Raw genomic sequence first — 19,687 nt, forward strand, 5'->3', positions numbered from 1 at the left:
TCTGCAAAAGAGGCTTTGTAGTTGAAAAAAAGGATGCCCCTATAATCTTCTTAGGGAGAATAGAGCCTTATTTAATTACAGGCTTTTTGCCAATCTCCAATACACACACAGATGTGCATAAGCTCAAAATATCATAATTGGGTCCAGTAAACAGACATTTTACAGTTAGAATCGGTTAAGTCCATGCTGCTTATAATGTAATTGTAAGAACTAGTTCAAATATATCTTTGATGTTTTGGGTTTATGTGTTGTCTGGCCACATGTTTCTCATGACTAAGAGGACTAGGACAACCTTAGGAATGTAACTGGATATTAGAACAGATGTCACAATTTCATCTTGTTTCAGAAAGCATTTGTTTGGAATGATTTTCTAACGATGTTCTGATCGACTCAACACCAATTATTATCGGCTGATATTTGTCTTCAATGATGTGAGAGGCGGTTACCTAAAATACTTATTTTGAGATATTGAGGCTTCTTATCATCTTCCTTGGTGCCAAGGGTTGCTCCCACAGTCCAAATACTTGCATGTTAGGTTGATTGGTGATTCTAAATTGGCCACAGGAGTGAATATGAGTGTGCATGGTTGTTTGTCTCATTTGTTACTGTGTTGACCCTGTGATTGACTTGTCAGTGTGTATCTGGTTCCTAAACCAGATGCCCTCCCCAAGAACACCTTGAGACCTTGTCCATGAAAACCAACAATAGGATTGGTGACAAGGGGCAGCCTTCTCACCATGTGCCAAGAGTGCGGACACAACTCTTGCATTGGTTATACAGGACCGAATAGCCTGCAAAAGCAAAAGTGACTCTGGTTCACAGTACTTCCTTTAGCACCCCCCACAGAATTCCTTGGGGAGCATTATTGTGAGTTGTATCCAACTCTGCAAAATACATGTAGACTGGATAGTCAAATGTCCATGACCCTCGATAGAATCGCCACCATAATGTGGTGGTGGTGGGGTTTGACTATACACATGATTCTGAGAGCTAAGTTATCGTGTTTTGTTGACCATATGCCTATTTGCTATAGTAGGTTCACTCAAGGAAAATTGGTCTCAGAAGAGGGCTCAGACGAGAGCGATTCAAAGACCTTGATGAAGCAAGACCAGACTATCATAGTCACCTTGCCCAGAAAAGGAAAACTAGGCCTGGGAGCTAGGCCAGGGTGGGGAGCTCTCAAGCGAGCACCTGGTGGCCGAGCCATGGCCCCTGGGGCTCGGATGGGCTCAGCCCGCTAGTTGGGAAAGAGCCTGAGCTGTTGTCATTTAGAGCTGTACTAACTAGATGGAGTTGGGCTCACCTTCACACACACACACACACACACACACACACGCACACACACACACACACACACACACACACACACACACACCACACCATAGGCCACACACGACTGGCCCGACTGGTTGTGGCTGGAAGTTCACTGATGCCTGTCATGGTGGCAATCGGTGGACCTGCTGGTGGAATCCAGCGGTGAGGGAAGCAATCAACCTGAAGAATGAGGCCATTTGGCCCTGGTTGACCTGTGGGTTGCTTGAAGCCACTGACAGGTGCCATGTGGTCAAAAGGGCTGCAGTATCGGTAGCTGAGGAAGTTAAAACTAGGGCATGGGAAGATTTCGCAAGGCCATGGAGAAGAACTTTGAGTTGACCTCAAGGATGTTCTGGTAAGCCATTTAGTGGCTCAGAAAGGGAAAGCAGAGTCCATCCCAGGTCATACTTGTCCTAGGTGGAGAACTGATGACCCGAACTTGGAATATTGACAAGTGGTGGAGAGAGCACTTTGGGGATCCACTTACAACAAGCGTTTCTTCCATTGAGGACTCAATGGTGACTCACCTCCTCACATTAGGAGAGGTTGCCAAGGTAGATATAAAAAAGCTTCTTGGCAGTAAGGTGCCAGATGTGGACAAGATTCGCCCTGAGATGCTGAAGGCTCTAAAAATTGTGAGGCTGTCTTGGCTGACATACTTCTTCAATGTCCGATGGAGGTCTTGGACAACACCCGTTAAGAGGCATTGTTACATTTGGTACATAGTTTTTACATTTCTGTGTAACTGTTATCAAACACATTGAGAATGATGAAGCTGGGACAATGAATATCCATGAAAATGTCTTCTTCTATATGCCCTGCTTGGATCTAAATAGGGAGACATTTCGTAGACCTTTATAGTGTTGACTCATAGCTATGAAGGCAGAGCTGAGTATATTTAATTTAATTTCTCCCCTTTACTTTAGTCGTCAAAACATATTCTGAGGGGTTTTGTATTCACAACAACTTCAACCATGTATGATATCTCATAAAGTCTTCAGTATTCTCTCCTAAATAGTTAAGTTTTCCGTTTCAGTGCAGTAGTCAGCAAGGGTTGCAATGCTTAACATCATCCTGTTTTACTTCGAAGGGAAACTTTACTGAGGTGTTCAGTCCTCTTGTATCTCTGCTGCACAGTAGAGCTAAAAGGAGAGCAGGCTGGCAAACAGCCTTCCTCTGGTTGTCTGACAGCAGACATTTACTGTGTAAATGCAGTTCAGCAGGAAGACATTAATATTTATTTAGACTTCACTGCTCCTTATCTTGTGTCAGTCTTGTATCACTGTCTATTGAGGCACAGTTTTCAGCATTCATTTGATTAAAGAATAGAGTTTCACCCAACTACACCTCTGACTATATCTGATATTGGATTAAATAGTGTATGTTGATTTAAAAACTGCATTCTTTTCAGTTCAACAGTTCCTGTCATTAAATCTGTTCATAATCACACCTGGAACAAGACGTCTGAGCTTTCAGGTCATTTTTGTTCTGCTTTTCTGTTCAGTTTCACTTGCCTTTGCCTTGCTTCTGTCGGACTTTTTAAATTTTTTAAAAAAAAATTTTTTTGGGGGGGGCTTTTTATGTCTTTAAAGCGATACTCCGGAGTAGATTCAACCTGGGGTCATTTGAACCGTGATATCCAGCCAAGTAGCCCACCCGCAGTTTTTTCGATATTGGCTGAACATCAGCTGAGTTACTGAGTTACCCCGAATAGCTTCGTACAAGGGTTAATGGATTGTAGCAGTCACAGTGCCGTGTGGATTAAGAGTTTTTCAAACTTTGACTAAACCAACATTCCTGTGGGGGATGTTTACGTATGTGGATAAAAACCAGATCTTCATTTTCTTTCCACAAAGGAAAAAGAGACAGAAACTGCCTAATTTACGTTAACCTTCTACCCTTTTGAGAGTTTTTAGGGAGTCGAACTCGCAACAGACGCTCTCCATAAATTGGGATAAACTCGAATGAACAAAGAACCTTTCTGTTGGAGATGTTGGAGACTTACTATCTTATCTTCACCATAAATCGAAATTGACATTTTAACACCCTTTGCCACCAGAGAAAGAGACCAGATGGCTACACACGAACTGAGAAGACTTCACTAAGACTCACTTTTAGTCGAATCTTAAAACTATATTAAATGTGTTTGATAACCGTATACAATTTCTTTCAGGTTTCCAGCTTGATCACAAGACGCATATAGAGACAATTTGTACGATTCTGGCTTAAATATTGACAAAGAACTGATCTTGGTTGAAAATGCCCAACCTGCCTGATGGAACCACATTGCCCCCTAGTGGTCTGCAGTGTTGATTAGTTGAACATTTAAATCCCCGAGGACTCAGTAAAATGGACAAGATATATGCAACTATTAACTTCTAACGATGTCCCTTCGGTATCTATTTGGTATTTGTTTGGTATCCCCATTGTTAACACAGAAAATTAACATTGTGTGGTTCACTATTCATATGTCACGATTTCATAGATTTTCATCTGAATTTTGAAAGTCATAATCATCAATTACGTTGTGTGTTATTTTGATGTCTTTATATTGCAAGTCTATGTTATATCTTTAATCTGCATATCTTAACAAGATGTGGTGTTTTCAGAATCACCGAGACAAATGTTCTATGAGACGGAGTAATGGAGAAATAAGAGTTTCTTTGTCTCATCCAGAAATCCCCATATAAAACAGATCATCTTACACAGACACCCAGGCAGACATTCACCACAGTTCAGGCATATCATTGGCTGAAAGAGTAGTGTAAGCTTACGTCACGCCCCGCCTCCGAGAGTCAAAACCCGGAGCCCGCGAAAAACACACGCTTTTTTTTTGCTTCTTGCTTCTTGCCTCTTGTTCCAGAAGAGTTTCAACCCAGAGTTTCAGAAGGAGATTTGAGCAGAGAACAGTTGCTCAGAGAGATTTGGAGATGATTTGAGCAGAAGAGAAGAGCTCACCAGAGTTTGGGAGTTTTCCCATAATCTCAGGAGAGAGCGGAAGGACGTGAGGATGAGCGATGCAGAGGACGACCGGAGGAAGCCCTCCAGAACCCAGTGAGACCCCGGAGAAGAGAAAGAAAGACCCGAACAAAGTTAAGAACAGAATGAAGTTTTCCTACCAAGAAGCCAACTCCAAGCAACCTTTTATTAATCTTCTGTGAACTTAAGTTCACTTCATCAGAGAAGCAACGGACCCACTGACACTCGAAAGATTCGATCATCTAACCACAGCCCTCGGCACCATCGTTCCCGTTTCCCGGTGAAAGAAGCAACTGAGAAGACCGCTAAAGTCAGCCACCACAGCCAGGAAGGCCCAGAGAGCGGAAGAGAAATCCCCTCGGACCCCGCGTGGCCGCTGCCGTGTTCCGAGCTGACTAAGCAGAACTTCAGCACAGTAAGACCGACCCGTTTTCACCTTAAAGTGGGTTTGATGGATGTCTCGAGGCTTTCACAGAATGATAAATTAATCTGAAATGTCAGTATTTAGCGTCAAATAGTCAGCCAACCTAAACTATTTGAATACATCCAGTATCTCCCCATTCCCCATATTTTATTTTCCATTCACTAAGTGTTTTATATAATCACCCATATTCAATGCATCTCCTGTTTGTTTTAAAGGTTCATGTTTTGGTCATATCATTGTAATAAATAGTTCATATATCTATATATATATATGTTATAATCACAGATTGTGTCGTATGCTTTCTTTACGTAATGTCTGTCCAACCAAACGAGAACTTCACGAAAGTAGCGAGATATGAGACTGATTATTAATTGATTATTAACTGATTATTAATTTATTATTAATTTAACATACCAGGATCGTAAGATTTTAACAGTTTTCCTCCCTGACTGTAACTTAAAGTTAAAATAACGGTAGGTGGTGCCCTAAATTCGAGGTTTAAGATAAATCCTTATATTTGATGCATATATAATTGCCCAAGAACGCTACAGGATCCTGGCAATATCTCCAAAATTACCACACTAAAATCACATGCCATGACACCAAACTTCTACAGTTGTACAAATATGGTCTGTACTCACAAAACGATGCATTTGGAAGTTTGAAAATAGTCCAGGAGTTTATTATTATCAACACAAGCCTGATAGCTTTTCTGCTGCTAAAGCTGCGTCGACGTCACTTCTGGGAGCTGGGAGCTTCAATGTAAGATGAGGGTTGATCTACTACTGTAGACAACAAAGTATATGCTATATTCTACATGTTTTTTTTATGAATTTTTATGTTGTAGAGTTGTGAAATTATTTTATCAATGGAGAAATTGAGCAGCCTTGCTTTGTTTTTTGGGGCTTTTGTATGCCTTTAATGTTAGGACAGTTGGAGAGAGACAGGAAGCAGGGGGCAGAGAGAGGGGGAAGACATGCAGCACAGGGCCGTCCGGTGCGGGACTCGAACCGGGGCCAGCTGCAGCGAGGACTGTAGCCTCTGTACATGGGACGCCTGCTTAACCCACTATGCCACCGACCACCCCACTGTTGCACTTTTTTGAATGCTTATCACTGCTTATCTTGTTTACTTCCATTGAGCACTCTTACCTTATTGGTTGTGATTTTGTTGGTGCGACAGATATCTATGGTCCTTTTCAATCTGAGATCTGTTTCTCTTGACAATCTTGAACACTCCTGGTCCTCTCGAACATCCCAGACGATCCCGTCTCGTATCAACGAGTCTTTCACCTTGTTCTTTAGGTTGCTCACGTAGGCATCAATGTTCTTTGTTGGACTTTGAGCTCTCATGAAGAACAATACTCTTTGCATTTCCTCTTTAATATATTTGATTTATCAACTTAGCCTCCAGCGAATTCACACGTGCAGAAGAGTGGGGCACGGAGCTTTTCTCGATTTTTGAGCCGTCCCGCTGGCAACAGAAACAAGTGGAATTTCTGCTCCCATATCTTCCAGTTATCAGCAAGGTTTCCTTAAAAGCTTAGTGTAGACGGTGGTTGGAATTGTGTCTGTTTTTAGCCTCATATTTTTTGCTTCTGTGACCGTGTTATGTATTAACAAGCCAACAAGAGACGTAGAGTGAGCCTCTTCTTATGCTGCATCACATAGTACAGGTATATAGAGAATACTATGGGCCTGTAGGCAGTATACATGACAAGGTTCATATTATATAAAAAAGCAAGAGCAAAACTTCCCACTGCAGAGGTACAGAGGGAGGAGGCTGGATCACATTATAAAGAGATGTAAGTTTTACCCATAGATATAGGGGGCCTAAAACAAAATGCTAATTGTTAGTTAGTTAGTTGTGAGTTGATTTTCCATAATATGTCCCCCTTAATGACTAATTTGGTGTCTTTGTGATCATAATGTGGGTTTTACTCTGTCAGTATGGTCAGCATTAGTACAACATGGGCAACATGGGGGCAGGTGACTGGTTGTGCAGGCGCCCCATGTACAGCCACAACATGATGCAACATGATCCAATACAGTTTGTCATTAAAGTCGTTCTGTATTTGACTTTGTCTTTTGATTTCTTGGTTTACTTTTTGCACTTTCATTTTCTTGATTCCCCTTTTATTTTGTAGTTTGCCCTCATATATATCCTGTTGTGTACTTCCTCTTCACACCTGGACTTCAGTTTCTGATTGCAATGCATGTTCCTTGTTTTTTATCACCTCCCTCAGTATATATCCTCCAGAGTTGCCTTTGTTCAGTGCCAGATCTTTGTTGTAATCCAGTGTTTATGCATGAGCCTCCTGTATTAAGTACGTCAGTTATTTCTTAGGCTGTGTTCGAAACCGCCTACTACATACTACATAGTTGCAAACGGCATACTCATCGATCAGACAGTATGCAGAGCGTTTACACACAGTGCACTTTGCTCCTGCCCGAGCCGAAATCAGCCGGCCTGAAGCTGATTTCGCTTAAGCTATAAACTCTGTAAATATATAACTTTAGCAACATTTGAAACATTTTTAGGCGAGAAAGTAGTCGTTTAGATCCCCAACGTGTTGAAAATCTGACAAAATACCGGCTATTTACAATTTTCTTCCCACGAATTCGGCGCTGCTAAAGCTAGCCGCAGCAAGTAACGCACTTCCGGTTATTTTCACAAAATAAAATACCCGTTGCCTTTTATCATAGGGAAAGCCATTACCATACAATATATGCTTTTGTTTTGAAAACAGGAAGTGAACCTACCCTCATTGTAGCTAGCTTGAAACTGCCGTTTTGACAGGAAATGACGATCGGCGACGTCAAGTTACGTTGCATCTTGGGTAGTTTGAGTATGACAAGTAACCTCATGATGAATACTCAACATTTCGGCGAATCTAGTATGCATCTAGTATACATCCGGGAACTTAAAAAAGTTAGTATGAGTAGTAGGAGTAGTAGGAGAAGTATGCGGTTTCGAACACAGCCAAAGTGCTTTCAGTTCATCATTTTCTTATTCTAAAAAAAATGTATTTATAGATATATTTGTTCAAACCTTGGAATAACTAAATGAATAATGTACAATTTGCAACAATGTGCATTGAAAAATGAAGGTTTAATCCCTTCTAACCATGTACTAGCTTTGTCTTGCCAGTGTTTTTATATGGATGACCATAACCACTTGTTGTCATTCTTCATATGTTTTCTTCTTCTTTCTGTCTCTGCTCCATGTGGGTTTTGTGTTGTAGCCAACTGCATCCCCCAGTGCCAGAATGGAGGAATGTGCCTCAGGCCTCAGCTCTGTGTCTGCAAACCTGGTTCAAAGGGGAAAGTGTGTGAACAGACAACAGTGCCCACACACTCCCATCCAGCGCTGCCCGGAAACGGACCCACCAACGGGCACACAAATGGACATACTAATGGAAACAATGTGGTGCCCCAGCGGCCCATACCTCAGCAAGTGTCGCCTAATGGTTATGCCTCGGCCTCTTCTTCAGCTGGCAATATGGCCCAAATGAAGCTAACTGTCAAGGCAGCCCCCCAGTTTGTGCGACCCTATTACATTCAACAGCACATCCAACAGCAGTAAGTACAGCTTTGATTAAAGCTTTATTTCTCTGGGGAGCAGGTCCTGGGCTGGATGCTATCTGTGCCAATTTCACTCTGACACACACGACCAAACTGCCTAATACATACACCTCCATTTTTTTTTTAACTTACTATATAAGAATTAAATTGATTAACCACAACTATTAAAACATAAGAGACAGTGCCATCCTCAAACACAGAAAGAATGTGGGACTGCCATGTTTCTTCATGTTTTCAGAAAAAACCCTGAATTTATTAATGAACTGTCTATGTGCAAACCAACTAAACTTTGGAAGTCCAGATTCTTTATGAATTGAAGGTTTTGCAGAATGGTGATCAGTTGACGTTTTTACACAAACAACAGGTATAAAAGTGGACTGATTTAAAAAGAGGAAAGGGTAGTTTGGTTTTCTGATCTTCTCCCAAGCAGAAGTTTAGCTCTAGTTCACACGATTTTTTTATTTTGATGAAGAGGTAACCTTATCCATATGTCGATGAACAGTAAAACAAACTGCAGCTGTGTTAACAACAGAAGAATTTTTTTTAGGGACGCACAATACAATATGTTTCTATATTATCCTGTGATTTGCAAATAAGATGTTTTTCCACTGCTGATATGTTTTATCAAAAGAAACCACCCTTGTAGTACCTGTTATCTCTGACTAAAGTTGTATTTTTTTTTCAAATTGGCTGTGTTCAATGAGTTCTACCACAACTCCACTTTGGACAGCAATATTTTGAATTCTCTGTTCAGGTTTTTATAAATATGAACATTGAGCTGTTGTTGTCCACATTTGGAGTGGACAAATGTGGACAACACTTTTGAGGAAACACTGGCAATACTGACATAAACACTGAAATGTCACCTTTGTCTTTTAACTTCATATACTCTCAGAATGTACTGATTAAGTAGGATTTTTTCCCAGTACTTTGCTTTAATTCTTACTGTCACTGCAGCAGATGACTGGAGAGTGTACAGTTCACACACAGTAAAATGGCTTCAGCACCTTGTCAATTCCACTTGGTGAATGTAAACTTTAAAGGAATAGTTCGCCTCTTTTGTCATGAAGCTGTATGACATCCCATATCAGCAACATCATTTAAGAACATCTTCTTACCCCCTGCTGCGTCCTGTGAGCCGAGTTCCAGCCTCGTTTTGGTGTTGACGAAGGTAGTCCGGCTAGTTGGCTGGGGTTTAAAAAATAAAGCGTTTTGCTTCTCAAAACAATATGCGTTCAAAAGAGTAATACATTTGCATCACTAAATCGTTCTCCAGGAAAAAGTCAGACCTCACAATCTCTTGGCCCTATTTTCTCTCCCTTCGTATCACTGCCTGCTGCCGCCTGCCGACAGCCACGCCTGTTACGGTGTTTGCTGCTCGGAAGCAGGGGACTGAGGGCAGTGATACGAAGGGAGAGAAAATAGGGCCAAGTGATTGTGAGGTCTGACTTTTTCCTGGAGAACGATTTTGTGATGCAAATGTATTACTCTTTTGAACGCATATTGTTTTGAGAAGCAAAACGCTTTATTTTTTAAACCCCAGCCAACTAGCCGGACTACCTTCATCAACACCAAAACGAGGCTGGAACTCGGCTCACAGGACGCAGCAGGGGGTAAGAAAATGTTCATAAATAATATTGCTAATATGGGATGTCAGACAGCTTCATGTCAAAAGAGGCGAACTATCCCTTTAAGCTTGTTGATGAAAATATTCTAAAGAATCCAACCTTTTGTCCAGTTAATGTCAACACATGTCACACGCATGTGAATGAATACGTTATCTGTGTTCTGGTTTTACACAATGTAAAATGTCAAGAAGGGATTTGTATGCTTTGAACAAGCACAAGTAATTGTTACCAGAACTTTGTCCTCGAAAGCTGCTCTCAATTTGCAGGGGGGATTTATCTCTCACGAAGAGCTATTCTCCTTTTGATTTAAGCCAAAGTCTGCTCGTGTTTTCTAACACAATAATAATAAAAAAAAGATCATTTCCTTGGTTAAAAACATCTCTTCAAGTCAGTATGGAAGCAGCTAATTGAAAGTCTGCTCCGAGCAAAAATATCTATTCCAAATCTACCCGAGACCTTTGCAAATTTAAGACCAATATCCAGAAACATTGTTTCACTGTTCAACTACGTGGATTATCCAGTGTTGTGTGGGCCAAACCTCTGAGCATCTCTGTCCTCTGCCCAAAGAGCTGGGCTATGTCTGTTTCAGATGTACAGTAATTCCTCTGGTCATCATTCAAAACCACATCATTTCCCACATTTTTGAAGCATTTACTCTATCTGTTGGTTCACATTGTGAACAAAAGGTTCCAGTTCCTCAGTGGACCCTCAGTCATTAGTAAACACTTCAGTCAGACCGACAACATGACAGAGATGGGGACTCGAGTCGTGAGATTTGACTTCAGACTTACCCTCAAAAGACCTGAGACTTGACTGGGACTCGAGGTTTGGGACTCGTAAACAATCTTCATTTCATGCAATTATTGTTTCTGATCTTTATTTCATTCATTCCGATGTATGACGAGGCTGATGGCAGGCTGAGCGCCACATAGCCTCAAGCATGCGTGCAGCCACTGAAATCAAAACTACTGGAACCATGGCACTGTGCAACATGTTGCCACATTTGGTTACAAAGCGTTCACGCAGGCAGCAAACAAGCCAACGGCCATTTGCAAAGTGTGTGGTATCAGGATAAATTATGCCGGCTCTACTACGTCCAACTTCATCAGCACCTGAAAACGCACAAGGACAGGCCAGCCTCTCTGTGATGTGAAAGGGAAACTTAACACGTGTCGACAGGTATGCTAGCAAACTAATCAAAGTAAACAGTGTAAACTATCTGCAGATCATAGCTTCATTGTTCACTACAGTGTTGCTGATCCGAGATCCGAAGAGCTCCTTCTAATTGGAAAGCAGACGTGTGGAAACACTTCGGCTTCTACAACGTCGGCGGCGGAAGCCAACTGGACAAGAGCCACATTATTCTGACGTTTTCAAGGTGTAGTGCAGGGAAATATGATCCTCTGTGAACATGTTGTCACTGGCATTTTGTTTCCTGTCCCGCATGATCTGCTCTGTGCTGCTGCGCTGTGCTCCGGTGTCCGGCAAAAATAGAAGCTCCATATCTGCTTAAAGGGACACTATGTAATATATTAATTCATTTATTAGCTCAAATCAACATATTCATTCATAAATTAGTCCTCATTGGTGTAAAATGATCTCTGTCAAAAATCTCAATTATCCTCCTGAGTGAAGAATAACTTGTCTGTATCTACATAGAGCGGGCGAGCTCTATGGAGGCTGCCATGTCCTTCCGGTCTATGAAAAACGACGAAGTGCCGAGAGGGACATAAAGCACTTCGAATCGCGTTTTCCCCAACGCCAGGCCTGCAAGCGGAAATGACGTCATTTTGACGTCACGTCCGCCGAATGGCTTATTACTGGCGCTAAATAGATTTTATCCCACTAATAATGCATTGATTGTTACCAAACTTCTGCCGTAGTACACATAGGCTCTTGACTCACAAAACGAGGCATTAGAAAGTTTGTAAGTTTACCGGGAGTTTATTTAAAAGAACACTTTCCAGACAGCAACTACACACTGCTGCTAACGCTAACGCTGCGTCGACGTCCCGGAATATGACTAATTGCATTGTTTGCACACCAAAGGCTATGTCAACTTCTGTTATCTGACATGTTATCTGTCATCTGTATTTATAGTGTTATTGTATGTGTGTTATGTAATCATTTGTACTGTGTGTCTTGATGTCTTTTTGTTTGTATGGACCTTGAGTCTGAATCTGTAGCTTCTTGATACTTGACACATACCGCCTGCCGTAGTTCAAGAAGTTGCAACGCACATTTGAAAACGCGAGGCGCTAGAGAGCAAATTCATTCGACTTTGCAAAATAAAATTGCACCACTAGATGGGGGAAGAAATTACATAGTGTCCCTTTAACCTGGATTTACAGGTGACGCGTCTGTCACGGCGGTGGCGGCCTGTGACGTCAAAATTACGTATCAGGCATGGCGCTTGCCTTGAAAAGACAGCGCAGCGCGTTGTCGTGCACCAGTCGATTTTTGTAACTTGGCTGCGCCGAGAACGACAAACCGGATGGACCGATGTGAGACCAGGCTCAGTCAGGAGGTCCGTTTGTACAGCACCTGTACGACACTGCAGTGAAACAGCACAGGGAGCACGTAAACTCCCAAAACTGTGAACAGAGATTGGCAGAACTTTGGGGAAAGAGGGAGAGTTCTGTAAGAATGTGTGGAAGAAGCTACGGGACAGATACGTGAAGGCAAAGAAGAGGGCAGAGACTCCAAGTGGTGATGCCGGGGGCTTCAGACCTTCACCTCTATTGACTGAATTGTCTTGGTTCACGAGCTTCGTGAAACACAGAAACACACGAAGCATTTCATCTTCCAGATACTGCAGCAGCATCATTGATGACAGTGTTCCTGCTCTTCATTGTTTTCTTCTCGACTTTCGTGGTTGTAGAGTAGCGGTAACCTTCACGTAGCAGCGACACCTAGCAGACGCGGCAACCATGCTATAGGCTTGAGGCTCCGGAGGTCCGCAGCTGTGACGGAGCCGGTGGAAGCACAGTCATTGGTTAGAATTTAAACGTATCAGCGCCGCTGCTGTGCTGGAGCGCTGACGCTACACACGCATCTGGTGGAATTTAGGGGTTAACTGATTCCACCCCACGTGACTTTCCAGTTTGAACGCATTTCCATTCGTTTGATGAAGGCAAGGCAAGGCAAGGCAAGGCAAGGCAAGGCAAGGCAAGGCAAGGCAAGGCAAGGCAAGGCAAGGCAAGGCAAGGCTATTTTATTTATAGAGCACAATTCGTACACAAGGTAATTCAAAGTGCTTTACAGCTACATAAAATCACAAGAAGGTAATACAATCATTAAAAAAACCCCAAAAAAACCCATTAAAAATAATCATTAATTAATTAATTTAAAAGTGAAGAGTGCAGATAAAATACTTTCAGGTGTCATATGCACAGCTAAACAGAACTGTTTTCAGCCTGGATTTAAACATTGTCAGAGCTGAGGCCTGTCTCACATCTTCTGGAAGACTGTTCCAGATGTTAGGAGCATCAAACTGAAACACAACCTCACCTTGTTTAGTCCTGACTCTGGGCACCAGCAGGAGACCCCTTCCTGAGGCAGCAGACCCCTCCCTGAGGTTCTCAGAGCCCGAGTTGGTTCATATGGCTTTAACATGTCAGAGATGTACTTTGGCGTTAGACCATGAAGAGACTTGTACACAAGCATAGCTGTTTTAAAGTCTATTCTCTGAGCGACAGGAAGCCAGTGCAGAGACCTGAGCACTGGACTAATATGGTCGTATTTCCTGGTTCTAGTCAGGACTCGAGCAGCAGCAATTCTGGATTATTATAAAATATAATGGAAATGAATCCAACTCTGGTTTCTTATTACAAATGCACTGTTTTTCGATATTGCATCATCATCATCAACTTTATTATATAGCCTTTTAACACAGCCGTGGCTGAAACAAAGTGCTGTACAACTCAAAATAAAACAAGGCTTAAAACACAAGAACAATGTAAAAACAACAATAAACAACAACTATATTAAAATAATAATATGCAGGAGCATAAGGGTGGAGCAGCTCAGAGAGGTAAGGCGGGGCGAGTCCATTTAAAGATTTAAAAACAAATAAAAGAATCTTAAAATGGATTCTAAAATGCACAGGCAGCCAGTGGAGGGAGGCTAAAATGGAAGCGATGTGCTCCCTCTTACATGTTCCAGTCAGGAGGCGAGCGGCAGCATTTTGGACCAACTGGAGACGGGCAAGGGAGGACTGGCTGACTCCAAGATAAAGTGCATTGCAGTAATCCAGCCGTGATGTGATGAAGGCGTGGATTACTGTTTCAAAGTGCATGCGTGCGAGGAAGGGCTTCATCTTTGCCAGCTGCCTAAGATAAAAAAAGCTGGACTTCACTACTGCACAAATTTGCCGGTCCAATTTAAAATCACTGTCCATCTTAAAACCCAAGTTTGTGACTGTTGGCTTCCTGTATTGCACCAAGGGGCCCAAGTCAACAGGAGGGGATTCACAGGAGCCACTGGGACCAAACACCATCACTTCTGTCTTCTTCTCATTAAATTTTAAAAAGTTTAAGGACATCCAGGCTTTAATGTCCTCAAGACATAACAGAAGTGGTTTCATAGAAAAAGCATCCTTCTTCCTTAAGGGCACATATATTTGGCTGTCATCAGCATAGCAATGGAAAGAGATACCATGCTTTCTCAGGATGGAACCCAGGGGCAGCAAGTACAGGGAAAAAAGCAGGGGCCCTAAAATTGAACCCTGCGGAACCCCATATGACAGCGGAGCAGAGCGGGACTCAGAAGCACCAAGGCTCACGCACATGGTTCTGTCTGCCAGATAGGACTTGAACCAATCCAGGGCGATACCAGAGATGCCCACTAGGTGCTGCAACCGAAGCACCAGAATGTTGTGGTCCACCGTATCGAAGGCCGCAGTTAAGTCCAGGAGGATAAGAGTCACATAGATAAGAGTCATTTGCCAGGAGGATGTCATTAAAAACTCTTAATAAAGCTGACTCTGTGCTATGTAGTGTTTTAAAGCCGGACTGGTAGACCTCCTGGACATCATGCTCATCCAGGAATGATTTTAGTTGAGTATAAACAACTTTTTCTAAAATTTTTGAAATAAAAGGAAGCTTGGAGATGGGTCTAAAATTGTCAAGCACACCAGGATCAAGACTGGGTTTCTCTCGTGGACTGGATTTTATGTTTCTGACGGAGACGTGGATTAAGGCAGGTGAGTCTATACAGTTCTCTGAACTGCTCCCGCCGGATTGTGTGTATTTCAGCTCCCCTCGCACCACTGGTCGAGGTGGTGGGGTAGCATCGGTTTTTAAATCCAGTTTTAAATGTCGGCTGTCTCCGTCGATCGCCTACTCCAGCTTTGAGCTGCAGACTTTCGTTTTAAACTGTAATCCACCTATCTTGTGTGCTGTGGTTTATCGTCCGCCTCGGTTCAACAAGGATTTCATATGTGACTTCACTGACTTTGTGGCAGGGCTGACAGTGAGCTATGACCGATTCCTAATTGTCGGGGATTTTAATATTCACGTCTGCTGCGAATCGCGCCCCCTCGTACAAGACTTTCTGAATGTCATTGACTCGTTTAATATTACTCAGTCTGTATCTGCCTCAACGCATGAGAAGGGACATACTCTGGACCTCATACTGTCTCTCGGCCTAGAGTTATGTGTCACAGAGGTTGTTGACACGCATATCTCGGACCACTTTGCTGTTTTGTTCAATGTTATTCTACCCCGCTCCTTGGTTAAATTGTCCGCCACGGAGCGCTGTGTGCGCACAATTAACTCTTCAACTGCACATGATTTCTCCGTGGCTTTTTGTGACTCTGCTCTGCAGGATCACGACTGTAGTCTAACTACTGACCATCTCTTGGACATGTTTAATGGCACCTGTACGGACATATTAGAGGCAGTGGCTCCCTTTAGGTGCAAACGATCCAAGCCAAGAGGGGAGCCCTGGCTTAATGACACCACTCGCACTCTTAGGCGAACGTGTAGACGTGCCGAGAGGAAGTGGAAGAAGGATCATCTACACGTTTCCATGGATATTTTAACTGACTCTCTTGCTGAATATCAAAAAGCTGTCAAATGTGCTAAAAGTCAGTTTCTAGCCAATCTTGTGTCGGCCAACAATCATAAACCTCAGTTTCTGTTTAAAACGTTGGATAATCTCTTGAATCCCTGTGTTCCTAGTGCTATTGCTCCTTCATCCAAACTCTGTGAGGATTTCTTGAAATTTTTTATTGATAAGATTTCTGATATCCGGTCCTCTCTTCTGCTGCCTGGTGCTGATCCTGCAGTCTCTTCTATTTGCCCTGCTGTGTTTGAGATCTTTGAGCAAGTCTCCCTCCCATTTTTAACTGATGTCGTGCAACACCTCAGTCCCTCCCACTGTCCTCTTGACAGCATCCCACCACGTCTTTTTAAGGAGGTTTTCCATACCATTGGCCCATGTGTTGTTACTTTTATTAATTCGTCGTTAAGGGCCGGCTGTGTCCCGGCTGCTTTAAAACATGCTGTGGTTCAGCCCCTCATTAAGAAGCATAACCTAGACCAAACAATCCTGTCAAACTTTAGGCCCATTTCCAAGCTTCCTTTTCTTTCGAAGGTCTTGGAGAAGGTGGTTTGTGTACAACTTCAGTCCTTTATTCTGGAAAATGGTATTTCCGAGAAGTTCCAGTCTGGGTTCAAGTCGCGCCATAGCACGGAAACAGCACTTTTAAAGATTTTTAATGACCTTCTTTTGACAGCTGACTCTGGTAACTCTGCTGTCCTGGTCCTTTTAGATCTTACAGCAGCGTTTGATACAGTGGACCATAAAATTCTTCTGGATCGACTAAACACTTGTGTGGGCATTAGAGGCACTGCTCTGAAATGGTTTCAATCTTATCTCTCAGACAGGAGCTTCTCTGTCCACCTGGGCCAGTACTCTTCGGCCACTTCCCCACTAAACTGTGGAGTGCCGCAAGGTTCTGTTTTAGGTCCCCGCCTCTTCTCCTTATATATGCTGCCACTGGGGTCAATTTTTAGAAAATATAACATCTCCTTTCACTGTTTTGCTGATGATGTTCAGATCTATTTGCCCCTAAAGACGAACGAGCAGACCTCTGTTCAGGCTTTGCTGGATTGTCTTAATGATATCCGGACCTGGATGGAGATAAATTTTCTGTCCTTAAATAAAAGCAAAACAGAAATCATTTCATTTGGCCAGCAAAATCTCCTTGATGGCCATGACAGTGCCATTGGCTCCCTTAAGTTTTATTGTCGTCCCTTTGCTAGGAATCTTGGTGTCATTCTAGAAAGGAATTTTAAGTTTGATAAACAAATATCGTCTATAGTCAAGGCAAGCTTCTTTCAATTGCGGCTGCTGGCTAAAGCTAAAGCTTACCTTCCGGGGAATGTCCTGGAAAGGCTGATCCACATGTTTATTACGGCGCGCTTAGATTATTGCAACTCCCTGCTTATTGGCCTTGACCAAGCAGCACTGCGCCGCCTGCAGGTTGTGCAAAATGCTGCTGCCCGCTTGCTCACGGGTACGAGGAGGAGTGAGCACATCACGCCCATCCTTGCCTCTTTGCATTGGCTGCCAGTTAATTTTATGATTCAGTTCAAAATTTTATTAATTGTTTTTAAATGTATGAATGGGTTGGCACCACCCTACTTATCTGAGCTTCTGCAGCTACACAACCCTGCCAGGGCACTTCGGTCCGCAAACCAGATGCTCCTGGTGGTACCTAGATCTAGGCTCTCGACTCGAGGGGACCGAGCTTTCGCAGTCGTGGCTCCATCTCTGTGGAACGGCCTACCTTCCCACGTTAGGGCTTCTCAGTCGGTGGAATATTTTAAAAAACATCTGAAAACCCATTTGTACTCTTTGGCATTCCCTACCAGTTGATTCTTGGCTCTCTCTCCTTCTCTCTATCTCCCTACTCTCTATTTTCTTTTTTAATGTTGTATGTTTTTATTCCCTGTGGTTTTTTAATTCTTTTTTATTGTTGTTTTGTTTTATTTGATTTTACTTCTGTTCAGCACTTTGGTCAACTGTGGTTGTTTTAAATGTGCTTTATAAATAAATTTGACTTGACTTGACTTCTTAAGCAGGGGTTGCACCACAGCATGTTTAAAACTTTGGGGGACCACACCAGAAGACAGACTGCTGTTAATAATGTCCAGAACCGACTGCCCAATACTAGGGAAGACGAGAAAATGAGGCGGGACAGTGTCACAGGGAGAACCTGAAGGCTTAATCTGGCCAACCACATCCTCTAAGGCCTTCAGAGACACAGGCTCAAACAAGTCAAACACAGCCGAGCAAGGAACAAGGTCAGAGGGGTCAGATGCAGGAGTGGAGATGAGAGCCCTTGCAATAGTAACCTTGTCCATGAAAAAGTGCAGGAAGCTATTGCACATTTCGGGGGATACCTCTGTGCACCCAGGCTGGGGGGGGGGTAAGAACAGATTCAACTGTTGTAAATAGCACACAGGGGTTGTGACGATTCGAGTCGATAAGGTTAGAAAGTTATGAATGCTTATTCATTGAGACAAAAAGAAATGTTGTGAAAAGTGCATCAATATAAATAAATTAAAGACCCATCAATAATCGTCTTATAATCGAATCGTAGCCCCTGAGTCGTAATCGAATCGTGAGGTGCCCAAAGATTCCCACCCATTCCCATTTGACTAATATGACACTTGCCAAATTCCAAAAGAAACTTAGGGCAAGATTTACTGAGCTAAAGTGACAAATGGTGTCATTGTGGGTATTCACTTACATTCTAAAGCTGCACTGAACTACAAACAAAGGCATAATCAGCCTATTTGAATATTCCTTTAAAAAAAAAAAAGCCTAGCAAATTAGCATGTAAGCAAAAAAAAAAAAGCTGACCTATTAACAATCAGTTGTCATGTCTGTGGGTTTTTTTTTACCACGTTTTTAGTTTCTGTTTAAGTTCTTAGTTTGACCATGTTTTAGTTTTTCATGTCTTAGTTTTGTTAAGTTTTAGGTTCAGGTCTTGTATTTAGTTGCCATGCTATGCCACCTTTTTCCTCAGTCTTTCTCCTGCCCTGCCATCAGCTTCACTTTCTTCACCTGTGTTTTCCCCATCAGCTGCACTCAATCACCAATCAACCCAGGGACTGCAGATGGAAATTAGCTGCTAAGCTACAATCTGGTGCAGGTCATCTCTTTACTTTGTCATTAATGTACTTTGCACATGGTCCCTGACTAAATAAATAAATAAAATCACCCTCCACAGTATTTAGTCTCCCGGTTTGTCCATGCTCATAGCCAGATCCTCATTTGTGACTTGACTTGTCCCTTGTCACCTACGAAGTTAAAGGGACCTATGTAATATATTAAGTCATTTATTAGCTCAAATCAACATATTCATTCATTAATTAGTCCTCATTGGTGTAAAATTATCTCTGTCAAAAATCTCACTTATCCTCCTGAGTGAAGAATAACTTGTCTGTATCTACATAGAGCGGGCAAGCTCTATGGAGGCTGCCATGTCCTTCCGGTCTATGAAAAACGATAAAGATAGGGAAGGGACATAAAGCACTTCGAATCGCGTTTTCCCCATTTTGATGTCACGTTTGCACGCAGGTATAAACAGAGCCAGTCTACGCCATTAGACATTCTCTGGTATAAACCAGCCTGAACGGCCTGCACTTTTGTTCGTAATGGAAGACCATAGTTATGCCACGCCACAGGAGAAGGGATCCTTGTCGCCACAAAAGCGAAAAAGCAAATCTTTACACATACCGCCT

At 42.6% G+C, this 19,687-nt stretch overlaps 1 protein-coding gene across 5 annotated transcripts in view; it reads left to right on the top strand.

Moving 5' to 3' along the window:
* Positions 1 to 19,687, top strand: part of ltbp1 (latent transforming growth factor beta binding protein 1) — a 173,155-nt gene that overhangs the window by 24,365 nt on the left and 129,103 nt on the right. For all 5 annotated transcript variants that reach the window (XM_075482115.1, XM_075482119.1, XM_075482118.1 and 2 more), the window contains exon 3: positions 7,962 to 8,298. In XM_075482115.1, coding sequence (XP_075338230.1) covers positions 7,962 to 8,298 — 337 coding nt within the window. The remainder of the gene's footprint in view (positions 1 to 7,961; positions 8,299 to 19,687) is intronic.

The sequence above is a fragment of the Odontesthes bonariensis genome, chromosome 2 (genome assembly GCF_027942865.1).
Source record: "Odontesthes bonariensis isolate fOdoBon6 chromosome 2, fOdoBon6.hap1, whole genome shotgun sequence".
NCBI lineage: Eukaryota > Metazoa > Chordata > Actinopteri > Atheriniformes > Atherinopsidae > Odontesthes > Odontesthes bonariensis.